The 22,981-nt window shown below is 53.2% G+C and overlaps 1 protein-coding gene and 1 non-coding gene across 2 annotated transcripts in view; both read right to left on the bottom strand.

The window, feature by feature from the left end:
* Positions 1 to 22,981, bottom strand: part of MASP1 (mannan-binding lectin serine peptidase 1 (C4/C2 activating component of Ra-reactive factor)) — a 114,499-nt gene that overhangs the window by 33,500 nt on the left and 58,018 nt on the right. The window contains exons 8-9 of the mRNA XM_015415239.1: positions 22,130 to 22,208; positions 2,857 to 2,994 (exon numbers count right to left, since the gene is read on the bottom strand). Coding sequence (XP_015270725.1) covers positions 2,857 to 2,994; positions 22,130 to 22,208 — 217 coding nt within the window. The remainder of the gene's footprint in view (positions 1 to 2,856; positions 2,995 to 22,129; positions 22,209 to 22,981) is intronic.
* On the bottom strand, positions 13,493 to 13,564 carry TRNAS-GGA. Its single transcript has one exon. It is a non-coding gene; the product is annotated as a tRNA-Ser (tRNA).

The following is a 22,981-nucleotide window of genomic DNA, read 5'->3' as shown; positions in this document are numbered from 1 at the left end:
CAAATTGTTTTTCTGGTGGGGCTGAAGTTCTCAGTGCAGAAAGAAAAGCCATTTAGCCAATAGGAAGATGTTACCAGGGTAGATCTCTAAACTGCAAGCTGCCAGCCACTTTAGATGATGGTTCTCAGCTGCTGCAAGTTAATCACTTCTGCCAGCCAAAGCAACAGTTCTGATAACAAGCCGGCAGGTGGGGGTGATCTGTAGTCAGGAAAGCCAACACTGAGGCAGGAAAACTCTCTTGAAGAAGACCAGTTTCTTGACACAGAGTCAGAAGGTATCCTAGAGGTCACCTACTCCAACCCCCTTGCTCAGTGCTGGAATTAGTCAACCTTCAGCACCCCACTCTGCTTAAAGGACCGCACACCTTTTAAAAAAAATGTTTTAAAATTATTGGAAAAAAGCATTTACAGGAGAAATTCTTGTGGGGCTGTGCCTTTAAGAAAGGGGGCAGAGCTGCCCCCCCAGCCCCACCATAGCTACGGGCCTGGGTTCTAGCATTCTAGAAGAGGGAGAAAAATTTTCCCCAGTCCACTCTCTCCATGCCTTGCATAATTTTATAAACCTCTATCATGTCTCCCTTTATTTGCCTTTTTTCCAGGCTAAGCGGCCCTTTGTGTTTTAACCGATCCTCACAGGGCAGCTGCTCTACGCCCGACCGCTCTTTTTCAAGAACAGCTCAGACAGAACTATGGCTTGCCCAAGGTCACCCAGCAGGTGCAAGTGGAGGAGTGGGGAATCAAACCTGGTTCTCCCAGATTAGAGTCTGCACACTTAACCAGTACACCAAACTGGAGCAAGGGATCCTAGAGGTCACTTACTCCAACCTCCTTGCTCAGTGCGGGAATTAGTCAACGACAACACCCCACTCTGCTTAAAGGAGCACACACCTTTTAAAAATGTTTTAAAATGATTGAAACAAGCCTTTACAGGATAAATTCTTGTGGGGCTGTGCCTTTAAGCAAGGGGGCAGAGCCCCCCCAAAGCCCCGCCATACCTATGGGACTGCTTATGGGTAGGGTAGCCTGCTCTGAGTAGGGAAATTGCTGGAGATTTTGGAGGGCAGAGCCTGTGGCGGGCATGTTTTGGGTAGGGGAGGGACCCAGGCAAGGCTTAATGCCATACAGCCCATCTTCCAAGGCAGCTGTTTTCTCTGGGGGAACTGATCTCTATAGCCAGGGGATGACTTGTAATTCTGAAAGTCGTCCAGCCATCACCTGGATGTTGGCAACTCTACTGACAGAGGGTTCTTTGTCCTCTCGGTAACAACATAAAATTTGGCTGCTGTCAAAGCTTTTTCCTAGCGCATCATCTACTAAAATGAACCCCCAGCTTCATGGAGGAGTAAAGGTAAAGGTAAAGGTTCCCTTGCTCGAAAGCCAGTCAAATCCGACTCTAGGGTTGTGGTGCTCATCTCCGTTTCAAAGCCGAAGAGCCAGCACTGTCCGAAGACGTTTCCGTGGTCATGTGGCCGGCATGACTAAACGCCAAGGTGCACGGAACGCTGTTCCCTTCCCACCAAAGTGGTATACTTGCAATTTCTTGCTTTCAAACTGCTAGGTTGGCAGGAGCTGGAACTAGAGACGGGAACTCGCTCCGTCATGCGGCACACTTGGGTCTCGAACTGCTGAACTACCGACCTTCCACAGCCTGCAGTTCAGCGTCTTAACCACTTGAGCCACCGCAGCTCCTATATCGTGTGTTTTTCTGCCTTAGAAGGGATACAGAGGAATTCTGATTAGCTCTGGGGTTGGTTTTGATTCCTGGCTGGCTTTTCTATTTTCAAAGAGAGAGGAGGTTTCTCATCTTCAGCATCATGGCAGACTCTGGTGCTGTGGCGCATCTTGGGATGTGACTAGCATTCGGCACCATCTGGTCTAATCACGGCTACAACACCTCCCGGTCTCCATGTTAAGAAGGCGACAAACCGTAGATTGTTGGTGCTTTTTTCTTATGCTGTTAATTTCCTTTTTGTGTGCACCGAACGCTCAGTTTGGGGAACCCAAAAGCTTGTTCTTTTCTTTGTAATGATTTAGTGGAGCCTATGGAAAAGGGAAAGATGCTGGTGCTGATTTTGGGAACCCGTCTTCGGACAGCGCCGGCTCTTCGGCTTGGAAACGGAGATGAGCACCACACCCCTAGAGTCGGATTCGACTGGCTTCTGAGCAAGGGAAACCTTCACCTTTAATACAGATGATGTAGGATTTTGGGAAGTCAGGCAAACAGCCTGGGGGATCGGACATGCCAAAGGTTATTGTCAGATAAAGCAAAAGTCAACAATCCCCTTTCAGAAGCCATTGTCAGAAGCAAACTGGAACATAGTAAGTCCTTGAGACTGGAGGGGGGGGGGAAGTGATTGTAGAAATGCTACTCACTCAAGTACTGTGTCTCCTATACTTGCAGTTTGGTGTAGTGGCTAAGTGCGCAGACTCTAATCTGGAAGAACCGGGTTTGATTCCCCACTCCTCCACTTGCACCTGGGCTGGATCGCCTTGGGCAAGCCATAGTTCTGATAAGAGCTGTTCTCTGATTTGGGAGAACCGGGTTTGATTCCCCACTCCTCCACATGCACCTGCTGGATTACCTTGGGCAAGCCACAGTTCTGTCAGAGCTGTCCTTGAAAAAGAGCAGTTCTCAAGAGAGCTCTCTCAGCCCCACCTACCTCACAGGGTGCCTGTTGTGGGGAGGGGAAGGGAAAGGAGATTGTAAGCCATGCTGAGACTCCTTTGGGTAGTGAAGGGCGGGGGATAAATCCAATCTGTTATTCTCTGTTGCCCCATTAACGCCACGTACCCCTCATTCCCTTCCTGCCGAGACCCCGGCTCCTCCCCCTCCCCCAGCGAAGTCAGGCGTTCTCACCTGTGATGTTGGGCACCATCTGGTAGAAGGGAGGCTGGCAGGAGTACTGGATCCCCGACTGGTACGTGGTCAGGTTGTCCGGCGTGGAGAAGGTGACGAAGCCGTGGGCCAGCTCCAGCGGCTGCTTGCAGTCTGCCACTAGACAGCCCAGCAGGGAAGGGAAAAGAAAATTCAGAGGCCTCCATGCAGGGGCGGATTAAGGCTCGCTGGTTCCCTAAGCACTGACCAATCTTGGTGCCCCCCTCCTTTCCGCACTGACCCAGTCCGTTTTAGTTGTTGACCTGTCTGATCAGCCATACAATGCAGGTTAAGTAAAGATAAAGGTAAAGGTTCCCTTGCTCAAAAGCCAGTCGAATCCGACTCTAGGGTTGCGGTGCTCATCTCCGTTTCCAAGCCGAAGAGCCAGCGCTGTCCGAAGATGTTCCCGTGGTCATGTGGCCGGCATGACTAAACACCAAGGTGCACGGAATGCTGTCACCTTCCCACCGAAGGGGTACCTATTTATCTACTTGCAATTTCTTGCTTTCGGACTGCTAGGTTGGCAGGAGCTGGAACTAGAGACGGGAGCCCACTCCGTCACGCGGCGCCCCCGGGTCCCAGCCTGCAGTTCAGCGTCTTAACCACTTGAGCCACCGCAGCTCCTTGCTCCCAGGAATCTCCAGGGATTTCCCAACCCCGAGTCGGCAGCCCTCTATGGAATTAGCAACTTTCAAGACTTTTTTTGTAGAAAAAGCCCAGCAGGAACTCATTAGCATAATTGACAACAATGCTCCTTACAATGCAGGTTGCAGCCATACAAAAATTTATTCCTATGATAACGCAATAGACTGTATAAACTAAGCCAAGCTTGGGCTACATAAAGTTCTTTTCACCCTTTCCCCCCTTTGGCCCTGGCGCCCTAAGCACCTGCTTAGTCTGCTTCATGGTGAATCCGTCCCTGGCCGTCATGAGGGTGGATCCTGGCTCTTCTCTTGGTTTCCCATCAGTTCATAATCTTTTTTTGGGGGCAGGTCCTCTTTCAGTGGGGATGGATTAAGCCCAAACTGAGCTCAGAAGTCTCCACAGAGCCGCCGCTTTCGTGGTGGCTGCTCAGACTGGACCAAGCCACTGGCAATGACTGTTCCTGCACCTAGGGTTGCCAACTTTGGCTTGGGAAATCCCTGGATATTTGGGGGTATAATATGGTTGCCAACCTCCAGGTGGTGGCTGGAGTTCTCCCGCTATTAACAACTGTTTTCCACGCAACAGAGATCAGGAAATGGCTGCTTTGGAAGGTGGACTCTAGAGCATTATACCTAGAGAGCCAGTTTGGTGTAGTGGCTAGGAGTGTGGACTCTAATCTGGGAGAACCGGGTTTGATTCCCCGCTCCTTCACATGCAGCTAGGTGGATGACCTTGGGTCAGTCACAAGTTCTGGCACAGCTGTCCTTGACAAAGAGCAGTTTATGTCAAGAGCTCTCTCAGCCCCACCTCCCTCACAGGGTGTCTGTTGTGGGGAGGGGAAGGAGTTTGTAAGTCATTCTGAGACTCCTTTGGATAGTGAAGGGTGGGGTATAAATCCAATCTCTTCTTATTATTATTATACCCCACCCTTCACTACCCAAAGGAGTCTCAGAGTGGCTGACAATCCCCTTTCCCTCCCCGCAACAGACACCCTGTGAGGTAGGTGGAGCTGAGAAAACTCTTTCGAGGACTGCCCCTGAGAGAACAGCTCTGAGAGAACTTGTGACTGACCCAAGGCCACACCAGCAGCTGCATGGGGAACAGCGGGGAATCAAACCCAGTTCTCCCAGATTAGCGTCCGTGCTCCTAACCACTGCACCAGACTGCCTTTCGGGAGGGGAAGGGTCTCAGCAGGGTATGATTCCCAACAGTCCGTCCTCCAAAGCAGCCACTTTCTCCAGGGGGGGCTGATCTCCGTATTTTGGACATCAGTTGTAATTCTAGGAGATCTCCAGGGCCCACCTGGAGGTTGGCCGCCCTAGGCTCCAAACTGGCTCCTAAATCCAATAAATCCAATCTCCTCCTTTTCCTCCCAAGAATCTCCAGAAAATCCCCAGGAATCTCCAGGGATTTCCCAACCCCGAGTCGGCAGCCCTCTATGGAATTAGCAACTTTCAAGACTTTTTTTGTAGAAAAAGCCCAGCAGGAACTCATTAGCATATTTGACAACACACCATGGCAGTGGAGCTCATTAGCATATTAGGCCACACCCCATGACAGGGGAGCTCATTAGCATATTAGACCACACCCCATGACAGTGGAGCTCATTAGCATATTAGACAACACCACATGACAGTGGAGCTCATTAGCATATTAGACAACACCCCATGACAGTGGAGCTCATTAGCATATTAGGTCACACCCCATGCCTTCCCTTGGCTTGCCTGGGCGCCCCGTGCCCTTGCAGGGAGTCCCGGCAAGCCGGCCCTTGGACAGGCTGGGGAAGGCACGAGGAGGCATTTAAATGGTCACTCTCCAGGCCTTCCCTCTGTAGCCATGCACAAAGAGTCTTTGGCTGTACTGGGCGTGGCCAACTCTGAAGCCAGCCGGAACTTCCGTTCCTGTGCGTTCCGGCCCAAGAATAGCCCTGGCAACTTTAGCTGGAAGACCTTTAGGAGACTTGCAGTCGCTCTTTCTCAGCTGCTTTCTGGAGACAGCTGATGGATCTGGGGTCGGGTGTTCTCCTCCTGGACACAACATCTCTTTTCAAGGGTACCAACCTCTGTATCGGCAGGTAACGCTAGTGTACATCGGGTATCTGCTGCTTTATTTTGTTTGGGAAACGGCTCCGTGCGTTTGTGGTGGGAGCCCTCTTTGAATGTTGTTGAATGCCCCCCCCCCAATACAGCCCAGAATCCTATGCGTTGTGATGGTGCTGCGGTTCCTGAGCAGACAAATCAACACAGCTTTGCAACTCCGAAGGCTGAGAGGAGAAGAATTCTAATTAACGGGAAGGTGTAAGGACTGGAGCGTGAGAACCTGTGAAAGGAGGTGAGGAATACAGGATTGTGTTCGTTCACAGCTCAGGAACACCACCTTTCAGATAACCGGCCTTGTTTAAATTAGTCTTCTTAGGGCTGCCAACCTCCAGGTGACACCTGGAGATCTCTTGCTATTACAATTGATTTCCAGCCAATCGAGATCTGTCCCCCTGGAGAAAATAGCGGCTTTGGGGTGATGGGCTCTGTTGTGCTCGCTTCGGCAGCACATATACTAAAATTGGGTGATGGGCTCTGTTGCATTATACCCTGTTGAGGTCCCTCCCCTGCCCAATCCCTCCTGCCTAGGCTCCACCCCCCCCAATCTCCAGGTATTATTTCCACACACACCCCCACGATGACAACCTGCAGTATCAATCAGGTAAGGAATGCTGATAAAACCGATAACCTGAGCCAGGATGGGGTAGTGGTTAAAGCTCTGGCCTGTTGAAATTCTAATCTTATCTGTAGTGCTATTGTCAGATGTAGAGACTGTTGTGTTTTTCATCATCAGATTATTGATTGCAGGGTGCAATTAAACCACCATCAGGAGGTCCAGCAGTGGGGCCAGGACACTAGAAGCCCTCCCCCTGTTGTCCCCCCCCAAGCACCAAGAAGACAGAGCATCACTTGCTCCAGACTAAGAGTTCCTATAAGAACATAAGAGAAGCCAATGTTGGATCAGGCCAGTGGCCCATCCAGTCCAACACTCTGTGTCACACAGTGGCCAGAAATACCACGTGCCATCAGGAAGTCCACCAGTGGGGCCAGGAGGACACTAGAAGCTCTCCCACTGTTGCCCCCCCCCCCAAGCACCAAGACTACAGATCATCGCCTGCCCCAGCCTTTGAGTTCCTATCTATACCTTGTGGCTAAGAGCCACTGATGGACCTCTGCTCCAGATGTTTATGCTCCATAGGCTTCCCCTGATGTTGCCTCCTGGCACTGGGATTCAGAGGATTAGTACCTCTGCATGTGGAGGTTCTGCTCACTCACCATGGCTAGTAGCCATTGATAGATCATGAATCTATCTAATCTCCTTTTAAAGCTGTTCGAAAGAGAAAGACGCCAACTGGGTCTCTTGGGCAGGATTGCCCAGGACTGATAATATGGGAGATAAACCATGACTTAAAGGGGGGGGGGGCAGTGTTCCCTCTAAGCTGAGTTAGTGTGAGCTAGCTCACAGTTTTTTAGCCTCCAGCTCACACATTTTTGTCTTAGCTCAGGATGGATGACTCCAAAGCAAACTAATGTATTCAGTAGCCAAATCGCTCGCTCACAACTTTAATACCGGTAGCTCACAAAGTAGAATTTTTGCTCACAAGACTCCACAGCTTAGAGGGAACATTGGCCCGGGGGACACACAATTTATTCCAATGTTCCTTTCTCAAGCAACTTCAGGACATTCTCGCACATTTTAAAGGCGCCGTTCGGCTGAGAAAGGGAATTTTTTTTTCTTGCCCGTGAACTCACTGCATTCCCCCTCCCTTCCCCATTACAGAATGCAATTTTTGGGAAGAGCAAAGAATGACTGGAAAGTGCTGGAAAGGAGACCAAAGGCCGTGGAGGTGAGGTCAGTCGTTCACATGGCTTTCCAGAAGTACAGAACGGCCGTCCAGCAAGGGGGGGGGGCAGACCGCTCAGTACAAGCCCGACAACTAGCATCCGTGCCTTTTCCGTTGATGAAGGTTTCGCTGCATGCAAAAAGAAAACTGGGGAAGCAGGTGTACAGGAGAGAGGAGGGTGGAGATCCGGCTAAAAGGGGATCGATCTCAATTGCCCCATTCAAATTGTTCACCCAGGGACGCCAGCCTCCACGTGGGACCTGGGGACCCTCTGGAATAGCAGCTCATCTCCAGACCACAGAAATCAGTTCTCCTGGAGAAAATGGATGCTTGGGAGAGCATTGCACCCCATTGAGGTCCAGTCCCGTAGCCAGGATTTTGTGACTTGTGGGGCAATTTGTTTTCTGGTGGGGCTGAAGTTCTCAGTGCAGAAAGAAAAGCCATTTAGCCAAGAGGAAGCTGTTACCAGGATAGATCTCTACATTGCAAGCTGTCAGCCACTTTAGATGACAGTTCTCATCTGCTGCAACTTAATCACATCTGCCAGCTCCAGCAACAATTTGGATAACAAGCAGGCAGGTGGGGCTGATGACTTCTAGAGTCAAGAAAGCTGACACTTAGGCAGGAAAAAGCTCTTAAAGGAGACCAGTCTCTTGACACGGAGTTAGAAGGGACCCTAGAGGTCACCTACTCTAACCCCCTCACTCAGTGCGGGAATTAGTCAACGACAGCACCCCACTCTGCTTCAAGGAGCACAAGCGTTTTAAAAATGTTTTTAAATGATTGGGGGGAAAAGCATTTACAGGAGAAATTCTTGGGGGCAGTGCCTTTAAGAAAGGGGGCAGAGCCCCCCAAAGCCACACCATAGCTATGGTCCTGCCGAGGTCCCTGTCCTACCCAGGCCCCACCCCAAAATTTCCAGGAGTTTCCCAACCTGGATCCTGTTGGTGGCTGGGGGGATCTGGTAACCCTAGATAGAAGATCCAGTGTAGAGCTTGGCATGGTTTTCAAACTAACACTCCCACACACACACTTAAGACTCTGAAAGACTAAGGGTGTGCCACCTCATAGGATTGCCAGCACTAATCTCTACCATCTTGCAGTTGAAAAGCAATTGCCCTCAAATGTAAAGGTTCTTCCCTTGTATATTATAAAATAAAAGTAAAGGTTTCCCTTGCTCGAAAGCTAGTTGAATCCGACTCTAGGGGGCAGTGCTCATCTCCATTTCCAAGCCGAAGAGCCAGCGCTGTCCGAAGACTTCTCCGTGGTCCTGTGGCCGGCATGACTAAACGCCGAGGCGCACGGAACGCCGTTACCTTCCCATTGAAGCAGTACCGCAATCTCTTGCTTTCGAACTGCTAGGTTGGCAGGAGCTGGGGCCAGAGACGGGAGCTCACTCCATCACGCAGCACTCGGGTCTCGGACTGCCAAACTACAGACTTCCGGTCTGCAGCTCAGCATCTTAACCTCTGAGCCACCGCGGCCCTTGTATATTATAGGGACGCCGTTGAAACACTCCTGCTTCGGGTTGAAGGGGGAGTGGGGTTAGCGATGGCACCGTTTCCAGCCAATTGGCCCTGTGCATAGCTGGCTCCCTCTGCAGACGATCGAGTATCCTCTGAGCATACATTTCAACAAAACATGGTGACTGTGCTTGCTGAGTGGGCCCGTGCTGTAGGGTGGCCAACTCCCACTTGGGAAATTCCTAGAAATTTGGGGATGGGACCTGGGGAGGCCATTTTTTCCATGGGAATTGATCTCTGTGGCCTGGAGATAGGGTTGCCAGCACCCCGGCTGGAAGTGGGGGATCCCTGCGCCTGGGCCCCACCCCTGGCCACCAATCAGCTGGCCGGTGGGGGGACCTACCCGGGGTAGGAAGGAGACCCAGGCTATATTGGCAGTGGTGTGCTGATGTCACTTCCAGTGCAAACTGGAAGTGACATCAGCACATCTATGACATCAGGGCAACACTGGTATATGGGCAAAAGCTCTATGGTAGAAGCCATTTTTACCATAGAGTTTTTGCCCAAATACCAGAGCTTCGCTGAGACATCCCGGTGTGGTGATGTCACTTCCTGGAACATGCCAGAAGTGACGTTACCATGTTGCCAGCAATGTAGCCTGGTCCTGCTCTAGGAATTGCCAGAAACTTTACAGTTTTGCCATAGATTTTCCAGCGATTCCTAGATCGACCCTATGTCACTTCCGGGTTTCTGCTGGAAGTAGGCTTGCCAGCCTCCCAATGGGGACGGAGGAGCCCCCACCCCGAGTGGGTGCTTCCCCATCACCTCTCAGCTGGAGGCAAAGAGGGATGATTGCTGGCAGCATTCCGGTGCAATGATGTCACTTCCCATGTGGCCAGAAGTGACGTCAGCCCATCCCTGGGGATGCTGGGGATTCTCTGGCATTGGGGCAAAACTCTATGGTTAAACTACACAGTTAAACCACAGAGTTGTGCCCAAGTGCCAGAGAGACCCCTGTCTTACCTGGTGACACTCTGATGTCACTTCTGGTTGCATCGGGAGTGAGGTCATGAAGTTGCTGGCAAGGAACCCCCAAACCCTAAGGTCCCCCTGCCGGTTGCCGGTCCCTGCCTGACTGCCGTAACTCAAAGTGACCTAATGGTCCAGCTGACATCATGGTCCTCCCATATCCCTACTCCCAAATAGGGTTGCCACCCTCCAGGCAGTCCCTGGAGATCCCCCACTATTATAATTGATCTGCAGATCAGTTCGCCAGTTTGGTGTGGTGGTTAGGAGCACGGAATCTCATCTGGGAGAACTGGGTTTGATTCCCTATGCCTCCACATGCAGCTGCTGGTGTGACCTTGGGTCAGTCACAAGTTCTCTCAGAGCTGTTCTCTCAGGAGCAGTCCTCGAAAGAGCTCTCTCAGCCCCACCTACCTCACAGGGTGTCTGTTGTGGGGAGGGGAAGGGAAAGGAGTTTGTAAGCCGCTCTGAGACTCCTTTGGGTAGTGAAGGGCGGGGTATAAATCCAATCTCTTCTTCTTCTTCTTTTTCACCTAGAGAAATGGCTGCTTTGCAGGTTGGACTCTATGACATTATACCCTGCTGAGGTCCCTCCCCTCCCCAGCCACTTTGGTGTAGCGGTTAAGTACGCGGACTCTGAGCTGGGAGAACCAGGTTTGATTCCCCACTCCTCCGCTTGCACCTGGCTGGATGACCTTGGGCAAGCCCTAGCTCTGGCACAGCTGTCCTTGAAAAAGAGCTGTTTCTGTCACTCAGCCCCGCCGACCTCACAGGGTGTCTGTTGTGGGGAAGGGAAGGGAAAGGAGATTGTAAGCCGCTCCGGGACTCCGAGTGAAGGGCGGGGTATAAATCCAATTTCTTCTTCTTCTTCTTCTTCTTCTTCTTCTTCTTCTTCTTCTTCTTCTTCTTCTTCTTCTTCTTCTTCTTCTTCTTCTTCTTCTTCTTCTTCCTCCTCTTCCTCCTCCTCTTCCTCTTCCTCCTCTTCCTCCACCCTCCTCCTCCTCCACCCTCCTCCACCCTCCTCAGTCCTTACCCCTAATATCTCCAGGAATTTCCCAACACAGAGTTGGCAAACCAAGTCCCAAAGCTCTCACTGGTCACCAGGCACGCTCTGGCAATGCTTGACAATGCTTGACTACGTCGTGAGAACAGAGAGAGTTGGCATTTTTTCCTAAAAAAAAAAGCATGAGTAACCGATGCTTTGGCTTTCTCCCGCACTGGGGGGCTGCGTGGATCATCGCCACCAAAAGAAACAGATGGGCCGCAGCCTGTCACGGAGCTGGGGGAGGCGGCGGAGGACGATGGCTCCCGTTCTGAGAAGTCCCCACCAGACTGTCCTTCCAGGGAGGCTTGGCTGTGCTTCGCCGGATGAACGGAGCCGACTGCACTCAACGGTGGGCCCGGCAGATGGTGCGTTCCCCTTGGCTACTCCTCCGCCATCTGCAGATCGCTCGTGGAGAGCCATAAAGCTCCAGCTCACAAATACCGTTTTAGAGTGGGGGATCTTTTCCCTCGCTTCCGTTCACGAGGAGGGTCACCGCTGTTCACAAATGACATCACCACGCTCTTTTCCACCTAGTGTGGGACCAGTTTGGTGTCGTGGTGAAGTGCGTGGACTCTCATCTGGGAGAACTGGGTTCGATTCCCCACTCCTCCACTCGCAGCTGCTGGTGTGACCTTGGGTCAGCCACAAGTTCTCTCAGAACTGTTCTCTCAGGAGCCGTCCTCAAAAGAGCTCTCTCGGCCCCACCTACCTCACGGGGTGTGTCTGTTGTGGGGAGGGGAAAGGAAAGGAGATTGTAAGCCACTCCGACGGTAGTGAAGGGTGGGGTATAACTCCAATCTCCTCCTCTCCTCTTCTCGTTGGGCGAAGAAGGACTTCCTCCCCCCCCGTTCTAAGCCTACTGCAAGGGTGTCAAATATGTGGCCCAGGGGCCGGATGAGGCCCCCGGAGGGCTTCTGTCAGGCCCTCAGTGGAACTGGCCATCTCCTGCTTTCAGTTCTGCTGCTGCTGCCCCATCATAGCTTGCTTTGCCCGACTCTCTTAATAACGCAGCCATTTTGTGTTTTAACCTGGATCCTAGACCTTGGGTCAGTCACAAGTTCTCGAAGCTGTTCTCTCAAGAGCAGTCCTCGAAGGAGCTCTCTCAGCCCCACCCGCCTCACAGGGTGTCTGTTGTGGGAAGGGGAGGGGAAAGGAGACTGGAAGCTGCTCTGAGACTCTGAGTGAAGGGCGGGGTATCAACTCAATTTCAATCCCAGGTTAAATCCCCAGCATCTCCCGTTAAAAGGACCAATAGGTGAGGTGAAAGACCTTTCTCTGCCTGAGACCTTGGAGAGCCACTGGACTGCCAGTCTGAGCAGGCAATACTGACCTGGATCAATTGAGGGTCTGAGTCAACAGAAGGCAGCTTCTTGTGTACATGTAAAAAGGCAAAGGTTTCCCTTGCTCGAAAGCCAGTCGAATCCGACTCTAGGGTTGCGGTGCTCATCTCCGTTTCCAAGCCGAAGAGCTAGCGCTGTCCGAAGACATTTCCGTGGTCACATGGCCGGCATGACTAAACACCAAGGCGCACGGAACGCTGTTCCCTTCCCACCGAAGTGGTACCTATTTATCTACTTGCAATTGCTTGCTTTCGAACCGCTAGGTTGGCAGGAGCTGGAACTAGAGACGGGAGCTCACTCCGTCATGCGGCAGCACCCGGGTTTCGAACTGCTGAACTACCGACCTTCCACAGCCCGCAGTTCAGCGTCTTAACCACTTGAGCCACTGAAGCTCCACTGTGTACCTGTACATACGTACAAGATAAGCTTACAGAGCTGATCTTTCAAGCATGTTTTTGTTTTAAGTAAAATAATGTCAGATCCAGCCCTCATAACAAATGAGTTCGACACCCCTGGTCTGGAAGGTTCCTGGGCATTCACTGAAACTTACCGAAGTATACCCAAGCTGAAATGGTGGTGGGAAACGCTATTACGTCGCAGCTGACTTATGGCAACCCTGTGGGGTTTTCAAGGCAAGAGACGCTTAGAGGTGGTTTGCCATCACCTGCCTCTGCGTAGCAACCCTGGGCTTCCTTGGTGGTCTCCCCTCCAAGCACTAACCAGGACCGACCCTGCTTCGCTTCCAGAATCTGATGAGATCAGTTTAGCTTGGACCAGCTGAAGGATACAGTACCATATCTAGCATGGCGGCCCCCTACCCAAAAGTACTGCCACACTGAAAATGAACATCATTGTCTTGGAGAAGCTTCAGGGTGTGATGTGGCACCCTCGTGTATGTGCAGACCAGGTTTGATTCTCCTCACCTCCACATGCAGCTGCTGGTGTGACCTCGGGTCAGTCATAAGTTCTCTCAGAACTGTTGTCTCAATCTTCTTCTTCTTCATCATCAGTATGGTCTACTCAGAGCAGCAGGGGCTCTCCAGGGTCTCAGGCTGAGGTCTTTCCCATCACCTCCTGCCTGATCCCTTTTAACTGAACCTGGGACCTTCTGCATGCCAAGCAAAGGCTCTTCCACTGAGCCACAGCCCCTCTTTACAGCTCTCCAGGATCTTAGGTTAGAGGTCTTTCGTTCACCTGCTGCCTGGTCCTTTCTAACTGGAGATGCCAGGGATTGAACCTGGGACCTCCTGCATTCCAGGCAGAGGCTCTTCCACTGAGCCACAGCCCCTCTTTACAGCTCTCCAGGGTCTCAGGCTGAGGTCTTTCCCATCACCTCCTGCCTGGTCCTTGTAATTGGAGATGCTGGGGATTGAACCTGGGACCTTCTGTATGCCAAGCAGAGGCTCCGCCACTGAGCCACGGCCCCTCTTTCCAGCTCTCCAGGGTCTCAGGCGGTGGTCTTTCCCATCCAGGGGTCGTTTCGTAGAAAAAGAGCTAGGGGAACTCATTAGCATAACTCATTAGCATATGCCACACCCCCTGACATCACCGGAAGTGTGTCATACGGCCACACCCCCTGACATCACTGGAAGTGTGTCATAAGGCCACACACCCCGCCCCCAACGGTCCCGGCCGCCGCCGACCTTGCAGCTCCACTGCCGAGCCCCATGAGGGGTCCGGCGGTGGACCTGCGAGGCCGGCGGGAGTGCGAGGAAGCCCCGCGAAGGCCCTCCCTGGCCCCAGGCAGGCAGGGGTGGGGAGAGGCAGGGAGGAAGCAACTTACCCTCCCTCTTCTCCTGCCTCCTCCTGGCTGAATGAGGGCCGGAAGCGGGGCGGCCGGAAGCAGGGGGCGGGGCTTCGTCATGTGCCCCGCCCCCCGTACCTCACCCGGGGGAACTGCGATCCCCTGCGGTTCCCCCCGAAATGACCTGTGTTCCCATCACCTCCTGCCTGGTCCTTGTAACTAGAGATGCCGGGGATTGAACCTGGGACCTCCTGCATGCCAAGCAGACACTCTGTTACTGAGCCACGGCCCCTCTTTAGAGCTCTCCAGGGTCTCAGACTGAGGTCCTTCACACCACCTCCTGCCTGGCCTGTTTTAACTGGAGATGCCGGGGACTGAACCTGGGACCTCCTGCATGCCAAGCAGAGGCTCTTCCACTGAGCCACGGCCCCTCTTTGCAGCTCTCCAGGGTCTCAGGCTGAGCTCTTTCCCATCGCCTCCTGCCTGATCCCTTTTAACCATAGATGCCGGGGACTGAACCTGGGACCTTCTGCATGCCAGGCAGAAGCTCTTCCACTGAGCCACCCAGCCCCTCCCAGTCGCAGCGTTTTGTTCCCTAGTGCTGACACCTCTTTAGAGTCTGAGAATCCATTTCGACACCCCTGTTTTTCGTGACTCCAACACGAGGCCCGGCAGGCCTTCCGGTCCATGACATAAGCGTGCCTGTGCCGGAGCGGGTGCCAAGGAGGATTCAGAGACTTGTGAATTAGGGACAGCTCATCACTGTGGTCTGTCAGGGAGGAAGACAGGCTTTGATGTGGGCATGTCGGGCGCAGGCCCGCCTGTTCTGTGGGAAGGCTGTGGGAGCTTGAGTAAGCCTGCATCGCATCACTTGGAGTGCAGTCCCAAACAGAATTACGTCTTACTCAGCTCCTTGGTTTCAGTGGACTTTGAAGGGTACAAGTCGGCTTTGAATGGCACTGTGAGTTACTCAGCCTTCGATGGAGCTGGTCTCCATTTGCACCCTGTGTTTGTCCTGACGTCACACTAAACTGTCCCAGTTTGGGTGTCGCGGTTAAGCACGCGGACTCTAATCGGGGAGAACCGGGTTTGATTCCCCACTCCTCCACTTGCACCTGGCTGGATGACCTTGGGCCAGTCACAAGTTCTCTCAGAGCTGTTCTCTCAAGGACAGTTCTGGAAAGGGCTCTCTCAGCCCCGCCCACCTCACAGGGTGTCTGTTGTGGGGAGGGGAAGGGAAGGGAGCTTGTAAGCCGCTCTGAGACCCCTTTGGGTAGTGGAGGGCGGGGTACAAATCCAATCTCCTCCTCCTCCTCCTCCTCCTCCTCCTCCTCCTCCTCCTCCTCTTCTTCTTCTTCATCAGAAAGAGTCCCACAATGGGTCCATCGAGCTGAGCATCGTTTACTCCAGGAGTCCCCAACATGGTGCCCGTTGGGGTCACCAGGTCCCCTCATTTTGCCGGTGGGGGGATCTGGAAGGCATTCCGGGAGTGGACGTGGATGTCCCGGACGTGCTGATATCACCCAGAAGTGATGTCATTGAGTCGGTGCCATCGGGGGTGATGCTCTGGCTTTCGAGCGAAACTCTATGGTAAAATCGAGGTCGAACCATAGATTTCCCCCCCCAAACCAGAGCGTCGCCAGTCGTCATCCCCGGCGTGATGACGTCACAGTGATGTCATCACATCGGGGAAGTCATGCAGGTATGTTGCTGTTTGTGGGTGGGTTTTCTCTTGCTGACCAGCTGGTTGGCGTTGGGTAGAACCCACAAAACCAGGGTGTTCCCCACTGGGAACTCGGGAATGATAACCCTAGTGCCCGTAGACACCATGGTGGCTGCTGGTACCTTTGCTGGTGCCTGCCAAGCATTTTTAGAAAGTGGGTGGGGCCTGGTGAGGTTTTTGCCCAGCAAGGCGTCTGATTGGCCACTGGAGATTTGATTGGCTGTGGAGATTTTTTTAAACCATTGCTTTGACAGCAGCTGCCACCGCAGCCCAAATATCTTCACTGTGTGACTGAAGGTCAGCGGCGGCAGCCATTTTGTGTCAGGCTCCGCCTTCTGAGGTAGCCATTTTTGGCAGCCATTTTGTGGGTGTGCCCGCCACCCTGCGTCAGAATCCCAAAGGTGCCAACAGGCTCAAAAAGATTGGGGTCCCTTGGTCGACTCTGCGTCAAAGTGACTCTCCAAGGTCTCAGGAACAGATCCTTGCTAACGGACATTCTTTTCGCTGGAAACTAAACCCAGAGTTTGGGGCATACAAATCACATCCTCTGTCAATGGACCATGACCCGTTTCTATTTCACATTCGCTGATTTCAAGAATCCCATCTGTGAGGGCCGAACCTGCACTGGGTTGTTCGCATGTGCAAGCCATCCCTTGATGCCACGGGGACAGGCCTAGTTTAGCCTTGTCCGTCTGCAGTAGAAGAGCCGGATTCGAGTCCAGCAGCACTTCAGACACCAACAATATTTCGGGAGGGTATGAGCTTTTAAGAGTCAAAGCTCCCTTGTACCTCTAAAATCTTGTTCAGCCCTAAGTGCTACTGGACTCAAATCCGGGTCTTCTTCTGCGACAGTGATCCAAGATGGACCGTGGTGAAAAGAAACATGGAGATGGGGGGGGGGGGAGAAATAACAGAAGTGCCGTGTGCCCGTAGAGAGGGATTACTGTTCAGTGGGAAAGTGTGTTCTTTGCCTGCAGGAAGCGCCAGGACTGATCCCTGACATCTCCAGTTTAATGGTCTTACGTTACAAGATGAGGATTAGAGTTCCCAGGTCCCTCCCGGAAACCCATGGGTTGGAGGGTGACTTACCAGGAGCAGCGGGGAGGCCCATCCGATGCACAGCAACGTGTCTACGTCACTGCCCAGGCGACCCGGAAGTGACGTCATCCCATCCGGGACCTCAGAGCGATGCTCTGGTATTTGGGCAAAGACGCTATGGTCAATTTGGCGTCCGCCATAGAGTTTTTTGCCCAAATGCTAGAGCGTCGCCTAGACGTCCCAGGTGTGATGATGTCGCTTCCGGGTCACATGTAGGCTTCCCAAGTCGCCCCGGGGGGCGGGGAAACCCCCGCCCCAGACGCCCGTTCCCCGCCGCCGGCGGATCGGGCCCCAGGGGGAACCCCACCCTGGCGTGCACGTCACCAGGAAGTGACGTTATGACGCCGGGCACGCTGGGGGCGGGGCCACGGTCATCCGAGGGAAAACTCTATGGTTTTCCCTCAGATGGTCGTGGCCCCGCCCTCAGCGTGGCCGGCATCATAACGTCACTTCCTGGTCATGCCCGTGCTCCAGCCTTGGACCGGGAGTCCCCCAGTAAGTACATTTTCCGACTTGGCAACCCTAGTCACATGAGCCGTGACAAAGACGTGTCGCTGCACATCTAATGGATTCCCCTCTTTTTCAGGGGGACGTTCCCTCCGGTGATTGGCTAATTGGCGGTGGGGAGGGGAGGCCTGTCAGCGGGGGACCCCCACCTCCAGCGGGGGAGGGGTGTCCGGCAACCGGAGTGAGGACAGATCTCTGCCCAAGGCCTCAGTGAGCTGTTGCTATTCAGATGGTCTCATGATCTAACTCGGGGTCAGTCGGCTGCCCCCAACACACCATGGAGTCAGAGTTTCCTTTGGGATGTTTTTGGCTGGGTGACCATGGTGTTGTCATAGCAACTCACCCCTCCTCAGTCCACTTTTTGTTTGCTAGCATGTCCTGGACTATACCTCGGGGATGTCCTCCAACATGCACACCAGAGAGTCCCTGCTTTGTTTGTACACATATAAACAGGGGTCCTTTCATAGAAAAAGAGGTGCAGGAGCTCATTAGCATAACTCATTAACATAACTCATTTGCATATGCCACACCCCCTGACATCAGCGGAAGTGTGTCAGAAGGCAGCACCCACCGCTCAGGCTCCACTGGACTGTTTTGGATTGCTAGCTATTGGGGGGGAGCGGGACGTGCAGATCTGTCCTCACAGAGGAGGGAGAGCTTATGCCTGAATAAAACTTGGTCTTAAAGGTGCCACTGGAATGTTTTGGACCAGGGGGACGGGGGGGGGGGCTCTGCAGCTTACCTGGCTGCTTCTTGCTCTGACTGAGGGCTGCTGGGAGCAGGGGGTGGGGCTTGTTGCATGTGCCCTCCCCCTGGGCTCTTTACTGCCGGACTCCTGCAGGAAATGACCCCTGCTTATCAACCTTGCCCTTATCTGGGTGGCCCTTGGAGTAAACAAGCATGAACCGAGATCTGCCAGGGAATTTGGCTTTCTTTGGCTTCCGCTGGATCTACCCTGTCTTCACGGGGCGTTGCGTTCCTATCCTGATAGGTCTCTTCTAGCCCCTCTAGGGAGGAATGCTATCTTGGGACTATTCTGCACTTGGCTATTATCCTCCGTTGTCTTACCAAACCCACCTTGGAACAGAAATTGCCCTCTACACTGCATGCTGCTTTCACTTTCTTTGACCATCGGGTTTTATGGTACCTCCTGCATAGATTTACGGCCGCTCAGGGGTGACTTTGCAGTCAGTACGGCCTTGCCCCGGGGTATTTGCATGTGCTTTTGAGCGGCACCTTTTCCTCCCAGTTGAGAAAATGTGGAGCGAGTGCCAGATGCAGAACTGCCCTTGGTTGAAATCTTGTTTTGTTTCAGCACTTTCACTGTGTGGTTGTGCGGCATACACAATGAGACAGGGCCGGCTCCAGGTTTTTTTGCACACTAGGCGAGGCTACCTTCTGCCCCCCCCCCCGTGCACCTCCCAATTTTCAAACACCACCACACTGGTCACCTGCACATCCCACCCAGCTATTCACTAACACATAATAACCAGTTTGGTGTAGTGGTTAAGTGTGCGGACTCTAATCTGGGAGAACCGGGTTTGATTCCCCACTCCTCCACTTGCACCTGGTGATGTGACCTTGGGTCAGTCACAAGCTCTGGCACAGCTGTCCTTGAAAAAGAGCAGTTTCTGTCAGAGTTCTCTCAGCCCCACCCACCTCACAGGGTGTCTGTTGTGGGGAGGGGGAGGGAAAGGAGTTTGTAAGCCGCTCTGAGATGCCAAGTGAAGGGCGGGGTATAAATCCAATCTCCTCCTCTTCTTCTTCTAAAATACATCGCTGACAACGTAGTTTTGCCATTAACTCATTTCCAGACTTGGCTTTCTTCCCAGGCTACTGTTTTTGGGAGTACACCAGGGGGCGCCCCCTCTTAAGGGGCCGCTCCAGGCCGCTGCCTAAAAATTGTCCATGACGCCTGTAGGTAACATCTGTAGCGAACAGCCTCAATGGCTGTTCGAATCCCACCGCGGTCGGGTTGAGCCCCCGACCCTTGTCCCAGCTCCCGCCAACCCAGTGGCTCGAAAGTAATTAACAAGTAGACAAATGGGTACCTGCCCTAGGTGGCAGGGAGGCACCCTCCTCCTGGTCCCGTGCCAGGAGTGCGGTTGGATGACGGCGGCAGCAGCAGGTGGCGGCAGGCGACGACGGAGCAGTGGCGATCCTGGAGGCGGCGACCAGAGTGAGCGGAGGCGGAGCCGGATGACGCAGCGGCAACAAGGACGCAGCACGGCTGGAGCCGAAAGGACGTAGAGCCGGAAGCTGCGCCCGAAGCAACTGCGCATCGACGGAAGCCAGCAGAGCCTGCCGGAAGTTGGTCACAACATCGCCAGGATCGTCAGGAACAACAACAAGGCCACCAGGAGAAGAAATGGAAGAAGATCTGCCGCATGGGTGCTGGTAGGGAACCCCCTCCCCCCGAAAAATTGTGTCCCTAGCTAGGTATATGCTACGCAAGTAGACAATTGTAAACTGCTCTGAGACCCGCTAGGGGTTATGAGCGGTATAGAAATTGAAACAATAAATAAATAAATAAATAAATAAATAAAGCAAACGCGGATAGGGTTGCCAGTTTTTTTTCTCTGGCAGGGCTCCTATGCCATTAACCTTTGTCTCCCAGATTTTGCTGGCGAGTCCGCCATCCCTGCATTTCCAGCCGAGGGGAACAGGAATTTTCAAGTTGGCAAATAAAATAAAATAAAAAGGGACCAGAATATTCACCGATTAACCGAGGCTGGCGGCATAGTCCCATGAGACCCCCCCCCCCCGGGGGTTGAGTTTTGAAGTAAAGAGACGAAGCTACATTAAAAGAGAAACTTGTCAGTCCTGAGAATAGCGCAGGCAGAAAAGGCGTCAAAACCGAGTAAGGGAGAACAAACGCCGCCACCAAGAAACCCACAGCCGGATCAGCCGATCCTTGCAAAAGTGATTTCATTCTTGCCCAAACAGGGCTGGAGTCTACCGAAAGAGAAAGAGAGTGAGATAGGGTGGGGTGTGTGTGCAGAAGGCATCCCGAGAACGGTGCAGAGCTCCACCCACCATCCAGGGTGACTTCGTTCCAAGGAGAAGCATCCGTTCTTTCATGCCATGCGAAGACTGTGACTTCCCTGCTTCTCTCTTCCCTCGTTCTTGGAGTTAAAAGCATGCCGGGCAGGAAGAGGTTAACTGCCCCCTCCCCCAGAGAGCGGCTGGAAAGGCGTGCCTCCACAGAGATCATCATTTGGGGGTGTGGTCTTAATAGTCCCCCAGGTAGGGCTGAGGCCCCGCCTTCCTTAAAGGCACAGTGCGCCGGGTACTCTGGTCAATCCGCCACTTGGTCCGCATCCTCTTTGACCTCTGTCCTGACGTCTGTCGCTTCGGTTGCAGCCACTGTGGCAAGAGGCAGGAGGGGGAAAGGGAGGATTGGAAAGGGGGTGAGGAGGAGAAGCAAGAAGAGAAGAAAGCGGGAATTAGCCACCAGGCAGCCAGGAGAGAGAGCATGCAGGGAGGCAGCCGATAAAAACCAAGAGCCATTAATGTCCATGCGCGGGCGGAAGGAAGCAAAGTATGGAGAGGGAGCCATGCTTACCACTGCGATTAATGTTTGTGCAGCGTTACAGAAGAGGGCCACTGAGATGGTTAGGGGGGGGTTGGAGCATCTTCCCTATCGCGAAAGGCTGAGGACTCGGAGTCTGGGACTTTATGATTTAAAAAAGAAACAACGGGGGTGGGGTGGGACGATAGAGGCTTATAAAACTGCACGGGGTGGAGAGAGTTGACCAAGAGAACCTTTTTCTCCCTCTCCCAAAATGCTTGGACTGGAGGGTATCCAATGAAGCTGATGGGGCGTCGATTCAGGAAGGACAAAAGGAAATACTTCAGGGCACAATGAACGACTGAAATGGAGAGGCCTGCATTTCAGTTCCTCTGGAGCTCCAACTACGGGGTATAGAGGCCTTCCCTTGATGTTGCCTCCTGGCACTGGGATTCAGAGACTCACTGCCGCTGAACATGGAGAGGTTCCCTTTAGTCCCTGTGACTAGTAGCCACTGATAGATCTCTCCTCCATGAATCTGTCTAAAGCAAACCCCTTTTAAAGCTGTCTGTGTATATGGCCATCACTACACCCTCTGGCAGCAGTATAAGAATGGAAGAACATTCGAAGAGCCCTGCTGGATCAGACCAGTGGTCCATCGAGTCCAGCATCCTGTCTCACACAGTGGCCAACCAGTTCCTCCAACAACAGGGCAGAGAGGCCGAAGCCTTCATAAGGACACCAGAAGAGCCCTGCTGGATCAGAACAGGGGTCCATCGAGTCCAGCATCCTGTCTCACACAGTGGCCAACCAGTTCCTCCAGAGCTCTAGCAACAGGGCACAGAGGCCTTCTCCTAATGTCATCTCCTGTCACCAGGATTCAGAGGTTGACTGCCTCTAAACATGGAGGTCCCCTTAAGTCCCCATGAGTAGTAGCCACTGATAGACATGTCCCCCATGAATCTGTCCAATCCCCGTCTAAAACCTTCTATAGTTGTGTCTGTCCCACCTCTACAGGCAGTGGATTCAGCAGTTTCTGCCCCCCCCCCCGTCTCTGGGGATTTACCAAGCTACATTTGGAAAACCCTAACGGCATCACATTCAAACACAGTTGCTACCTGTGCAAAGATGCTCCGGACCTTGGCATACCTGTCCTTCATGGGGAAGGTGTAAATGAGACGCCACCTGAATGCGGAGTGCTCTAACCTCAGCCGACGCTGCGTGGGCCAGCTGTTAAGAAAGGGCTAAAGAGGACGGAAAAGGATCTTACTTTTGCAGACTGGAACTCTGTTGCTCCACGCCCCGTCCTTCATGCACTCGATCTGGAAGGTTTCGCTTTCCACGTCATCCTGCACAGAGGGATACAGAAGGCGGACGGGAGGGGTTGTCAAACGGGCGGGCGACATCGACCGCGTGACATGGTTGGACTGATGCTAGGTCTTCTTGTAGGAGAGGGGAGAAGGAGTCCCAGGGGTGGCAGGGATTTCCTGGAGGCTTGGGGGTGGAGATTGGAGAGAGCACGGTTTGGGGGAGGGCATGAACCTCAGAGGCTTATAACGCCATAGAGTCCGCCTTCCAAACCAGCCATTTTCTCCAGGGGAACCAGTCACTGTCATCTGGAGATGAGCTGTAATTCTGGAAGACCTCTATGTTACACAGTTTGGTGTAGTGGTTAAGTGTGCGGAATCTAATCTGGGAGAACCGGGTTTGATTCCCCACTCCTCCACTTGCAGCTGCTGGTGTGACCTTGGGTCAGTTACAAGTTCTCTCAGAGCTGTTCTCTCAAGGGCAGTTCTTGAGAGACCTCTCCCAGCCCCACCTACCTCATGGGGTGTCTGTTGTCGGGAGAAGAAGGGAAAGGAGTTTGTAAGCCGCTCTGAGACTTCGAGTGAAGGGCGGGGTATAAATCCAATCTCTCTTCTTCTTCTGGTTGCCAAGTGCCATCTTCACCCCCTGCGGGGTATTTTGGGGGGCGTTCCTGGAGGGGGCGGGGCATCCCCGATGTGATGACGTCACGTTGGGGATGTCCCCCCCCCCGCCCACTCTCCCGGCACGCCAGTTAATGAGTTCCCTTTAAGTGCAGGGAGCTGGCGTTTCCGTGCCCCCGATCTCTGAGTGGAGA

Source organism: Gekko japonicus, unplaced genomic scaffold (genome assembly GCF_001447785.1).
Source record: "Gekko japonicus isolate JY-2015 unplaced genomic scaffold, Gekko_japonicus_V1.1 scaffold210, whole genome shotgun sequence".
Lineage (NCBI taxonomy): Eukaryota > Metazoa > Chordata > Lepidosauria > Squamata > Gekkonidae > Gekko > Gekko japonicus.
The sequence above is the reverse complement of the archived record's forward strand: the minus strand, read 5'-3'. Positions and strand labels throughout refer to the sequence as shown.